The sequence below is a fragment of the Mercenaria mercenaria genome, chromosome 3 (genome assembly GCF_021730395.1).
Source record: "Mercenaria mercenaria strain notata chromosome 3, MADL_Memer_1, whole genome shotgun sequence".
In the NCBI taxonomy this organism is placed as follows: domain Eukaryota; kingdom Metazoa; phylum Mollusca; class Bivalvia; order Venerida; family Veneridae; genus Mercenaria; species Mercenaria mercenaria.
The window spans coordinates 48,831,647-48,844,536 of NC_069363.1; the positions used below are offsets into that span (position 1 = coordinate 48,831,647).

Below are 12,890 nucleotides of genomic sequence, written 5' to 3' on the forward strand. Positions count from 1 at the left end.
AGCATGGATCCTGACCAGACTGCGTGTTTTGAATCCATGCTGGTCACAAAGCCACTATGTTGGTTTTCTCATGACACGGCTCATATAAGTAAAGGTATTCGTACGTTGATAATCATGACAGTTAACGTTTTCATCTTTTAAAACTGCTGAACGTTCAGACTCTGAGTTATCCGTTGTGGTGAAACCAAGATAACATGTCCAATTCAGTTTCTTTCTAATTATATATGATTTCAAATGATAAAAAGAAATATCAAACATAAGCATGTCATAAAGTTTGTATGTTTTCTCATGCTATTTTTTAATAGAACTATGGATGTCTTTCATAGATTCTTGTTTTATATTCCAAAGAATAGATATAAATATACTGAACACATGTTCACCAACAACAACCAGATATACCTTAATTATGGTTTGCACTACTAGGAAGCCATGCATCTAACCGGGCGGCGACATTTCACGTGTGCTGCAGTGACAATTTGTGTAGACTAACTTTTAGGTAACCTCATTGGTACATCGATAATTATAACATCTGTATTTTATTTTATTTACTTCATTTCAGTGAAGTAAAATACATTAATATAAACAAAACCTAGGAAACGTTTTTGTTTAAATGATTGTGTTTTATAAGTTTCCATCTTCCTAGAAGTTCAAAATTCACCACAATATTTATCTTGTGAAACGTTATACAAGCGAAAGCGACCGCGTCCATACACAAACAGTTCTGTGACATTAAGGGAGAGATCATAGTATACATGTTTGAAAATTAATGCACATACATGTAGACAACACACCAAGATATTCAGAATATTGTACACAAGTAACATCAAATTAACAAAAAAATCACAACACTTTGTAAAACAGCTAACAAGATGAATACATAATAGTAAAAATGAACAGAAAACAAAAGTGTGTGGGATAGTAACATGCATTAATGTTCAATGATTCTTTTTAAACATATCTGGTCCATATCCTTAATCAGCGTGTTTGTTTGCCATTGCTCCTTGAGTTCAGAAGTAAATACTTTTGTTTGGCGATATTTTGGTTATCATCATCACGATGTCTTTCATATTCTTTTCCCTTTGCGGTCTACTCCATTGAATAAGAACGAAATAAGAAACACTGAAATAAAATTATTTTAACATTGATCTTCATGTGATATTTTATTAAATGTTATAAATTCAAGCTGACTTAACATATACACATCGTTTGTTTTGTTTTATGATATAGTCAATTGAAAGTGAAACAATATGATTGTAGATAGTGTTTCATTGTCTTGGACTTGTTGTGCACACACATTCCAACTTTTATGCTTCCAAATGATCTCCTTATGATTAAATCTACATTAGATTTATTCCGTGACTAGAGTTACAAATACACAGCATCATCATATCATGTGTGATATTTACCAGACATTATACCAGAATGAATCAATACTTTACTTGTCCAATAAAGAAATATATTTAACATATTACTTTTCAATGCCCTAAAATTGTCGAATTCGTCATTTGTACATAATAACGAGTGACTTAATGTCTATTATTTTGTGTGTAAATAGAAAAAAACAAATACAGGGATTTTGACTTTTACAAACCTAAAGCTCCAAGTCCGGCTGCCATATAAAACAACCCATGCCATCCAATCACTGCCTTTAACGACGTTCCGAAAAGACTGCCTAGTATGCTGACCAAAGACTGCGAAATTAAGAATTTTACATGTTTACATTTGTATGTTTAACTAAACATATCAAAATTATTTCAGTTTAATAAATATATAGATTTTTTAAGAAGGTTTGCACTTTTTGTTACGCTTAGTGACTTGCCAAAACTAAGATAGTAATTATGGTTGGTGCATTTTTGCAAAAATAAAAGGCCAAACTGAACACGGATTTTTTTTTGTAATTTGTCACAACGGCACAACTTGGTAATTATCGTTTCAGGCACTGGTTAGTACCTGGTGGGTAGAACAACCAATCTCCCGTGAGCTAACTTCTTCACAGCTTCTTCACATGAAATATTTCTACACCACAAGCGGTGTTTGAAGCTACAGAGATGAGGGGCATGTGATCAAAAAACAGCAGGAGTCAAACATTTATACCTAAAGCTAGCTTTTGCCTTCGTGGTTCGTTATAAATGCAATAACAGTTTTAGATACTCAATTATGAAATGATTACCAGTTCCGTATAAATGATCCCGTAGTTGATAGCCATGTGTTGTGGACCCAGAAGTTTAGCAAGCGTTGCTGGCATAATGGACCAAATTCCACAGAAGAAGAAATACAAAGCACAAATCCACACCAAAAACAGGTACTTCGGCAAATATTCGGTAAGAAGTAGTGTAGCAAGTAGAATTACAAATCCCCCAGATACACAACGGATTGCAACTTTAGAAAGTATCAATGAAATAATAAAAACACAAACGTTTATCAAAGTGTTAACAAAAATGCAACTTTTGAATTTACTTTGAACAAAATAGAATATTTGTAACAGGCACATTCTAACTAATTAACAGTAGTAAAATTAAATTACAAAAGATGGACGACAGAGTTAGCGAAAGGGTAAATGTTATTTTGTAATTCAAATAAAAGTCTGTACATGTACACGATTTTCAAAATCACCAATTTCGAGTAAAATGTGTTGTGTCATTTATGTTCATGTTTTAGATATTAATACAGCTGTCAATCATGCGGTTTGTACATTGTATCTGCAAACCTTTCTACAGCGGAAACAGACAATAAGGGTACTTCAGGATATATGTTATTGCACGTTATCATACAAGTTTATGATAAATATTTATTATTGCATATATGTACTTTTCAGTAAAAAAAATATTCAAAGTTAGCAGTTTAAAAATATACTTCAAATGTTATTCTTCTTCAATAACTTCTACGTTCACTGTTATAGAGTTCCAAATAGATTATTCTGTTGGTATATTAAAAAAACAGACATTCATCTGCAACAACGGACGATTGAAATCCTGCTGCAGCGCGAATAAAGTTAAGCGTATCCACAGAAACATGCAACTGGCCTTTACCACAGAATGAGATGGTAATTTGTGAAAGGGGCGATATTTTAATCTTATTCTTTTTTAAAATGTTGACTTCTTCAATATTTGAACGCAAGTGTATATATGTATATAAAATGAAACTTTGAAGTTTTCATAATAAACCTGTGTGATGATATACGTAAAACTTTATAAAAGAACATAGACATATGAAAGGATAACAGATATTATGAAAATCTGTACAAGTCTGTACAAGTCACGTCAAAACATACCCTGAAGCCTGTTTTGTCCATAACAGCTCCCCAGATCGGACGTCCAATGCAATTAAATACGGCAGCCAATGAGCCTACTAATGCTAGAAAGTGGTCATCATCTATAAATGTAAGCCCATAAGCCTGAAATCAGTATTGTAAAACAAGGGTTTATCAATTGATAATTTCACAGTTTTGTTTCCGTCAAACATCACAAAATCTAAATATTTGCAATTTGCAAACAGAAGCGCTACAAACAATGTCACAAATACACAATGTACACAACCTAATTTTCGTCAAGGAAGAGTTGTAAGTTTATATTTTAGAATTTCTATACCTTGTAAAGGCCATTTATAAACTGCATGCCTCCGTTCATCAGCATTATTGTCAGCCATACTACATAGAAACTGCGGCATCTTAGAGCAAACTTAATTGCTTCCATAATACTAAGTTCTTTGGGAATACTGTAAAATTAAGATATTTTTAATATAGACTTAGATAAATAAAATCAGACGATACACATACATTGTATATTACGTGAAATTCGGGGGAGGCAAAGTAAAAGTGGTCTTAGCTCATACTGATAAAGGAGCATTTAGATCAATTTCATCTTCATTAATCAACATGCACCTTTTTGTAAGAGTGTTCAGCTGCGTTGATTAATTGAAATACCCTTGGAATATTTCAAAATATATGGTACAACTTTTCTTTTCTTTTTTCTAAGAGCGAAAACTTCACAATGAAAACAATAAGTGTTAAAATGGATTATTTCTGTAAACATGACATAATCTAATATTATTTGTCATCTAAATACACTGCGTATATGGCATTGAAGCTAATTAAAAATATTTGGGTTTTTTTCCAATACAAATAAATGTGCATGTTGTAAATGAATGAGAAAGATAGCTTATGTTTGCATCAAAGTGACATAATTTGAGAGTTTTGTTGTTTTGGTACAGGAAAAATTATAATATAACACGGACTCAACAAAAATATGATACTTTCGTGTTTTCACCTGTCTTCTGTTGACACCTCTTTATTTTCGTATTCCATCGTGTTATCAGGAAGTGCAGTTGCACTTGGTGCAAAGCTCTGCTCCGTGCGTTCATCGTGTTTGTATCCCAAGTTGTCATGAACAACTGCAACTTGTCCACTGACTTCGTGTGAAACGTCTTCTTTGCTTTTATAACTTTTAAGTTCTACAGGTAACTTGTCAGACTTAGACTTTGATATTTCCCCAAAATCAGAATTTACCTTTACAAAGATAAAATAAACATTCTCTTTTAGAGTTTTATGCGTTACCAATGATACTTTCAAATTTGTAAATGAATATATAAATTACGTTAGTCGAAAGAAGTTTAGCTGATGATTGAACTGTTGCAAATGATTAAACAGTTGCAAAACAAAAAGAGTTGCGATAAACACAGTTAGAATCGGTGAAAGACATATGTTGTTCAAACTGACAAAAATTAAACATTACTACTCACATTGCTGCAGTAATACTTATTAGTGAAACATATTAACAGTAACTTCGAAAGGCAGTTGATATCCATTATTTGTGGGTTGGCGCATTTTTTAAACCAGTCAATATATGGATGCAAAAGTCGTTCGTAAGGAAAAAAAGCATTGTAGATATGATTTTTTAAAAAATAAATAACGAATGAACATTGCATTCGTAGATCTATTGTGTAATTACAAAATTAAAATTTTCAACGCCGTTTCCGCAAACTGTCTGTGCAAATTTCATGTTGCCTCAAATCTTAAAAGGTCTAGCTAAATACAGATACAATGCATAATAAAGATGTTTGAAAACCATTTTTGAGTCACTGGGATCGGGTGTTGATCGGGTGTTGACTTACCAATGTTTGAGCTTTCACAGGAATGTATGGAGAATATTGTGTGAAACAATTGTATTACTTGACTTATTCGGAATGTCCAGTGTCTCATGTTCGAGTAATTGAGATTTTTCTGTATCAAAATTGTAAGATGTATAGAAGATTTAAGCACATTTTAAGAGCATGTTGTGCAACTCATATTAATGCAGCATTTTTCTAGTGTACCATTTAATTTTACAGACTAAAGGTAATCGTACCGTTCGTAAAACTCGCAAATTAAAAGAGAGAAAGGATTGTGTGGCTAATAATTCTAAAGCGCTTGTATTCGCTTAACATATCATCTCATATAAAATATGGGATAATGCAGTTCTGCTTATTGGTTGCTAACTGAATAAAATATATTATGTTGGTCAGACCTGTTGATTATTTGGAGGTGGGTCTGACAAACATGCGATACCAATAAGCTGTAGACCAAAGTAAGTTGCACCGAGGACAAGAAAGCAAGTCGGTACTCTACCAAGTAACTCTGGTTGGGTGAAATATCTGTCAAATGGAAAACACAATAAGCAATACAGTTGAACCTGCTTTTTCTTAAATAAACATATGTCCTATGATATGGCGAAATCAAATGAATAGGTTTGTATGCTTGTTTTTGAGATATTTGCCCTTAATTTAAGTGATTCGCACATTTCAAGCTGGTTTTAAGCCATTATTTGGAATTATTAAACGTGTCAGATGTTTTAATAATACCTTACCTACCACCATCTTCTGTAGTTAAGTCAGGAGATAGATTATCTGGATTGATATATCCTGTTATGACTTGGTTAAATATGAGGGAGCCACCACCAGTTCCACTGACGATTATCCCTGCAGCCAGTGTGGAATGTTCAGGAAGCCACTGTAAACAAGAGTTTCAAGAGTTTATTTTATAAACAACCAGAAGGTCATAAGACCCATGAGGCAACATTTACATGATAATAATATGGCGTACAATTGCACATGAAGTGTTCAATATAATACAAAGTTGTAATAATATTTCCAAAATACGAAATAGCAATGGCTAATGAAGACAATAGCAGAAAGTTATATCAAAGCTAGCACTGTCATTAATAAAAATCAGCTAAACAGAAAACGTATAGTTTCCCTTAGACCATATTATAAATTGCACTTGTCATTACTAATAAAATCATACGTTTACATATATATATATACCGTGCATAGTTATTCTTGCATCTTTTTTATAGAACATGACCATACTAAATATCACAAATCAATAGCCAATCAAGTGATACAATTATTATACAAAGGGAGGGAATGAGCAGACTGAGACTTGAAATTCTGTTCCCCTGTACAACAAAATATTTACTTTCATTGCCGGTATGATACACTTACATGGATATATTATATCATTTTTATACATCTATCTAATTACACAACCGATTTAATTTTGAAATGGTTTTATACAACAACAAAGAAACTTTAGCATTATAAATGTCATTCCCATTAATAAATAGCGATGAAATTGTGCATCCACTGTTGTCTTCCTTGGATAGCTCAAGGTTGACCACTGGAGCATCATAATGTTTTGGAACATTTGCTAGTTAAATATACTAAGATATTGATAAGAAAAATGTGTCGGTGTCCACTTTAATGTCTATCTTGTCCGAAAAAAAAATGACAAGGTTGACAAGTGGATTGCGATCACATGGTTGTTGTATAGAAACTTCCCCTACACATATACGGAAACATGCATGGGACATTAATACTTAAAACTAAGTTACAAATAGATCAGCATGTAATCGAGCCCTAATATCATGTACTATATTGCTGCATAGTTTGCTGTATGACATATATAATTTTATGATATTGCATCACTTGTTATAACGTAATGTACTGGGATAAATAAGGTATTAATGGTAATTTCCATTTATATACAATAAAAACGGTACGCACCAAACCAAAATGTGTAATAAAAATGTATACGATGTACTGATAATTTAAAGCTCTGTCAAGATATTTGGAATGTACATATCATTCAACTAGCCTCATAAGTCTATACATCAGTGATATATGTCAACATTTTATTATTATTGTCTGGCATTGTATGATGCATTCGATCTGATTTTAAATGCCTTTTCTATGTAACACGCTAGACGCTTAACCGTTCTTGCATTTTCTGAATTTATCAGTTCTATGAACTTGTACATATTGGGAGATCTCCAGTAATAAAGTGGTATTAATTGTCTCCTTAAATCATTGTATAATCTACATTGTATCACAAAATTATATTCATCCTCTAAAGCATCACACTCTGAACATTTACGATCATTAACAGGTATACTTGGCTGATTCCATCTGCCAGTTTCAATAGATAATCTATGTGATGACATACGTAAACGTGACATACTAACACAAAATTTCTTAATGACAACTGAACATAAGTATGGTTGAAATTGAAAATTAGCAATATGTCTATAGAAGAGTGCTCTAGACGACTCATTCAATCTACCTTGCCAATTTTGGACGAATTGGTCTTTAATTCTTTGCTAACATTACATAGAAATATATCAACATTTCCCACCGTTTGGAACAACCATGCATCAATAAAACCAAGCTCACATAGTAGATTTTTTACCAGTAAACACCAGCTTTTTCTATTTGGATTTTGCAATGCATCATTCTATAACATGTTATAAACGTTTCTGATATATTTATGATCAGATGTATGTAATATCTTGATCCAGAATTTAATTATATTAAAATATCTTAAGTTTTGTAGAGGCATTCTGCCTAATTCACCATAAACAAAATCATTTTGAGCAGTTTTCTTAACACCTAACAATCGTTTGCAGAATTGTAAGTGTACTCTCTCTAACGTTTTTCCGTGATGAAAACCCCATCCGAACAATAACTAAGAATAGGCAACACAAGCTTATCGAATAATTCTAACTTATGTTTAATAGATATATTGGTGAATTTATATAAATATTTGTTCATTTTAAAGATAGCTTTTAAAGCCTGACCAGCTAGAGTATTTTGTGCGTCTGTAAAACAACAATCATATAGCATGTTAAGACTGTTTTGAAGCTCATTTCTACTATTAGCAAAAATTACAATATCGTCTGCATATAAAATCAAGAACATTTTAAAAGTGTCAACATCAATACCATCTAAATTACTGGTTGCATACATATCTTCAATATCGTTTAAAAACATAGCAAAAAGAAAGGGAGACAAACACTCCCCTTGTCTTACACCTAATTGACATTCGAAACTATCACTTAACTGGTTCATATACTTAACTCTTGATTTAACACTGGAATACATTGCTCTCATTATATTCAGAATATTTCCTCTTATACTTAACTTGATTAATTTTGACCACAAACAGTCTCTATTAACATAATCAACATGTAAATACTCTCTAGTGTTAGTTCACCAATATAACTAATTAATGTTACAGAGATTTGCCTTTACCAAACATTCGTTTGACTAGCCACAATGAGATCCAACAAATATTAGTTATAAAGTTACTTATATCATATACATAACTGACAAATAAACAATGTCTTTGTGTGTTTAATTGATTGATATACCACACAATGTTTTGCCATGAGGGCACATTTTCATGATCATAAAGAGGTGGCACTTTAGGCTAGATTTTCAACAACCTTAACAACTAATCAAGTGCAGACGCACATATTGCTTATTTCATGATAACAGTATTTTGACATATTTTCCAGTAAAATGTTGATTTAGTGGATTTACTGTTCTTTTAAATGTTTGGGTATCATCTCTAAATCGTAGAAATACTAGTATTGTGATAAAAACACATTGAAGATTTCCCTTAACCTAACGTCATACTCTGAAATTTTACTTTTCATGGTCACCACATGGTACTCAACGACCGATGTTTTGATTGTAGATAAACTCGCATCTTTCAGAATAGTCTTTTGGTTCATAGAAAACAACCAGGTAAAATAACAGAAGTATGTTCTTGAAATGTGCAACATCCTTCGTGCCTCTTGCACTGTCTAAAGCGGAGTACAATTTACGGTGTTCCGTTTGGACAATCGTGACTTTTTATTGAATCCTAAACCGCGATGTACGATGGTACGATGACGAAACAACGATGGTACGATGGTGAAAACACGATGGCGCGAAGATTACATCGCGATGGTGCGATGGTACGATGGTGAAATGTCGATGTAATATCGCGTTTTCATCATCGTACCATCGCGTTTTCACCATCGTATCATCGAACCATCGCGTTTTCATTATCGTACCATCGCGTTTTCACCATCGTGCAATCGCGTTTTCATCATCGTACCATCGCATTATCACCATCGTACCATCGCGTTTTCACCATCGTGCCATCGCGTTTTCACCATCGAACCATCGCGTTATCACCATCGTACCATCACATTTTCATCATCGTACCATCGCCTTCCGGTGGTCATGCGCAGTAGTACAGTACATGTGTAAGTAAAATACAGGCTTGATAAATCTCATTTTCACATTTCACTGTGCACCTTCTACATCCTAACAAGGATAAGCTGAGTTTGAATAATATTATGTGACTATTACATCCAGCTGTTTATTTAATTTCATGCATACATAAAATACAAAGGACTTGGCCTTGAAGATTTTACACAGTTTTAATGAACTGAGCACTGACCATTTTATAAAACACTTTGCAATACAGCAGAATTTTACTGGTAAATTTCTTCTCACAAAATACATTGAGATACATTCATCTATTGTTGACAAAAATACAAGTGCAAGGAACTACGCATTTCTAACCGATTTCATCATCGTGCCATCGCGTTTTCACCATCGTACCATCGTTGTTTCATCATCGTGCTATCGCGCCATTGCTTTTTTACCATCGTACCATCGTGAATCGCGGTTTAGTATCAAATAAAAAGTCACGATTGTCCATTGGCAAACGGAACACCGTAACAATTATACCTGCTGGAGTCTTCAATTCCAAAGAAGCAAAAAAATAAAACAACATTGAATCTAAATACGAGCAAACCTTTTACGACCAGATCTTGTAGTAAAGAGTTTGCTTTTATTGATATACAAGTTCGTCTCAATAAACTTGCAAATGCGATTACTTAAAAAAGCGATGTATTTTAAGCATCAACTTGTTGTACTTGTTGTTACTAAACATAGTTCCTTTGAATAAAATGTCTGATCGACACACTTTTTGTCACCTGTACAACCGTTTATTATGCACAAGCATTCATGTAATGATAACAAGATTTATGTGTTAGTCTACACTTTTTTTATAATTACGTATATCATTAGTTTAATGTATTAAGAAACACTTAACACTGAAACCGCATTGAGTGCACGCGCATAAGCATACATGAGATAAAGATTTAACTGAAGTAAACCAGCATCTTATATGTCTTTCAAATTTAATTTTAAAGGCACAATTTCTCCAAATAAACGGCAGCTGCTGTTGATCTTACTATTGATGTATCTTGCTCATGGTTCCGATCAGATATGATAAAGGAGGCTAGTATCATAAGTTTTAGAACATCCCTCGTAATTCTTTTAAACATTTACAACATTTGCATTAGGAATGGGCATTCATTATAATTGAGCCGCACCATAAGAAAACAAACATAGTGCGTTTGCGACCAGCATGGATCCAGACCAGCCTGCGCATCCGCGCAGTCTGGTCACGATCTATGCTGTTCGCTAACAGTTTCTCTAATTGCAATAGGCTTTGAAAGCGAACAGCATGGATCCTGACCAGACTGCGCGGATGCGCAGGCTGGTCTAGATCCATGCTGGTCGCAAACGCACTATGTTGGTTTTCTCATGGCGCGGCTCAATATATGTTACACAGTTCTTCACTATTTATTATGTATTTCCTAATTTTATGAGTGAAGAGGATATTTTGTCTGACCTCAAATTTTACTGAAGGAAAACTATGTTTCAGGTACCTTTATAAGTAAAACATTACCTTAATGGCTGTTTGGACCGGTGTTCCGTATGTGAGTTTATGTCCGAGATAGCCTGTCAACCCATAGGTCAGTACAAGAGCTATAAACGAATCGTTTACAGTGAAATAGCTCGCAGCTACAGATCCACTGAAATAAATTTGAATTTGAAAATTATTTTGTAAATACATTATTTAAATACTTTGCAATATATTTTGATGAAACATTGAAAATAAATAGTAAAGAATAAACTGATTCCTTCGCTTATTCTAATTTCATTTTAAGTCTGATCTAAGGGATATAGATCATGTTTCTCGATCCGGAAAAGAAGAAACTTCATTCATTTGCAATCATGTAAAATAAACAACATCTTCTTTCCTTTATCATATATACTCTTACTGTAAAATGTTTGTGTACATCTTCAACTTTTGATTTTTTTTTCTTGTAAAAGCCATCTGAAACTTAATAAGTTTATGCCTTATTTCTGACTATGCTTTTAGATTTGATTGTCAGGGGCCTAATATACAATGCAAAAAGTGTGCAAAATCATCATTGTTCAGACATCTTTTTGAAGAAACGTACACTGTTAATTCAATTATACATCTTTCAACGTTAGTGATAGTTCTCTTACGAATGCAATATTGTTTTCTACTTACCAGAAAACGACAGCTCCAATAAAGGTTGCAATTCTGGTTCCAAATTTGAGCGCAAAGATTCCACCGACAGTTAGACCAAGGCAATTCCCGATCGTTCCGGCAGCATTTATCCACAAACTGTCAACATTTCTAATCTCTGTATCATCCGTACGGTTCCGTATGTACGAAATGAAATATGGGGCGAAATTCCCTATAAATTATCAGTTAGACATACATTAATGGGCAATTTTCCTTGCACAACATCTAAAGCACCAAATATGTATTTAAATCAACAACAGTCTGCTATTCGATATGGAATATGAGTTTAATTTAACAAGGCTGTTATTTAATTATATATGTGTTTATGTCTTAATTCAAGATTTAAAAGCAAACAACTAGAAACAGATTGTGATGATACAGTTTTTAAAGATGTCACCTAGTTAAATGACGATTACAAATGATGTTACTTACCAAATGTGTACATGGCCCCTAACGCCAAATGGACAAGGAATCCACCAAACAAAACAACAGCTGTTCTTAACGTACATGATTCACAATAATTTCTTCCACGTAAGCTCATAATTTACCTGTTGTTTACTGTTACATACAACACGTATCTAAAATATGCGCTTGTATAATCCGTGTTAGGCCAAATAAATGTCCATGTGTTTCAACTTTCAGGTCACGTATCTTTCTATTAGTTTATACATAATATATTTTAAGGTCGAATGCGAAGGAAGTTCTACAACTTATATTAATCACTCTCGACACCTCATTCCTGATGGAATCCATCGCCACGAGGGTATGAGAGAGAGGCCAGTTTCCCTTTTAATGCTGAGCGCCAAGCAAGGGAGCTACTGGTACCATTTTTCACGTCTTTGGTATGACGCGGCCGGGGATCGAACCCACGACCTCCCGCACTCGAAGCGGACGCTCTACCACTAGGCTATCTTTCTATTAGAGCCGGGTTAAAAATTCCATGAACTGTCATAATTTCTTTTACAATCGCTAAACACGAGTCAATATTATGCACATCGAAAGTCGTTCCAAACAGCAAAAGACAAAAGTAAAAAAATACCTTACTTCGAAACAACAGAGTCATAACAAAGGTTTCGGATCTGATGCCAGATGGAGCTTAATATTTCAGATAAAACAGTTCGTTAAACAGTTCTTACAGGTAAACAAAAAACATTTAAGAAATACCAAGTGCAAG

The 12,890-nt window shown here is 33.5% G+C and overlaps 1 protein-coding gene across 3 annotated transcripts; it reads right to left on the bottom strand.

Annotated features, from left to right (window-relative positions):
- Nucleotides 1-528: 528 nt before the first annotated feature.
- Nucleotides 529-12,287, bottom strand: LOC123524833 (uncharacterized). 3 transcript variants are annotated; one of them, XM_045303345.2, is made up of 11 exons: nucleotides 12,149-12,287; nucleotides 11,699-11,888; nucleotides 11,066-11,192; nucleotides 5,841-5,983; nucleotides 5,502-5,628; nucleotides 4,266-4,504; nucleotides 3,588-3,714; nucleotides 3,272-3,394; nucleotides 2,171-2,379; nucleotides 1,592-1,691; nucleotides 529-1,119 (listed from the first exon to the last, which is right to left on the bottom strand). In XM_045303345.2, the coding sequence occupies exons 1-9, from the start codon at nucleotides 12,255-12,257 to the stop codon at nucleotides 2,347-2,349; spliced, it is 1,218 nt and encodes a 405-aa protein (XP_045159280.2). In that variant the 5' UTR covers nucleotides 12,258-12,287; the 3' UTR covers nucleotides 529-1,119; nucleotides 1,592-1,691; nucleotides 2,171-2,346. The 3 variants fall into 3 exon arrangements, with proteins under 3 accessions (XP_045159280.2, XP_053394402.1, XP_053394401.1); XM_053538427.1 differs by lacking the exons at nucleotides 529-1,119; nucleotides 1,592-1,691; nucleotides 3,588-3,714 and having other exon boundaries at nucleotides 2,357-2,379; XM_053538426.1 differs by lacking the exons at nucleotides 529-1,119; nucleotides 1,592-1,691; nucleotides 2,171-2,379 and having other exon boundaries at nucleotides 3,272-3,372.
- Between the last annotated feature and the right edge of the window lie 603 nt (nucleotides 12,288-12,890).

Bases quoted from the DNA above. Each gene is read 5' to 3' on its own strand.
- LOC123524833 (XM_045303345.2), bottom strand. From the start codon at position 12,257: ATGAGCTTACGTGGAAGAAATTATTGTGAATCATGTACGTTAAGAACA. The intron at 11,889-12,148 runs GTAAGTAACATC...GATAATTTATAG, and splicing joins AGGGGCCATGTACACATTTG to GGAATTTCGCCCCATATTTC. The intron at 3,395-3,587 runs GTATAGAAATTC...TACTGATTTCAG, and splicing joins TTATAAATGGCCTTTACAAG to GCTTATGGGCTTACATTTAT.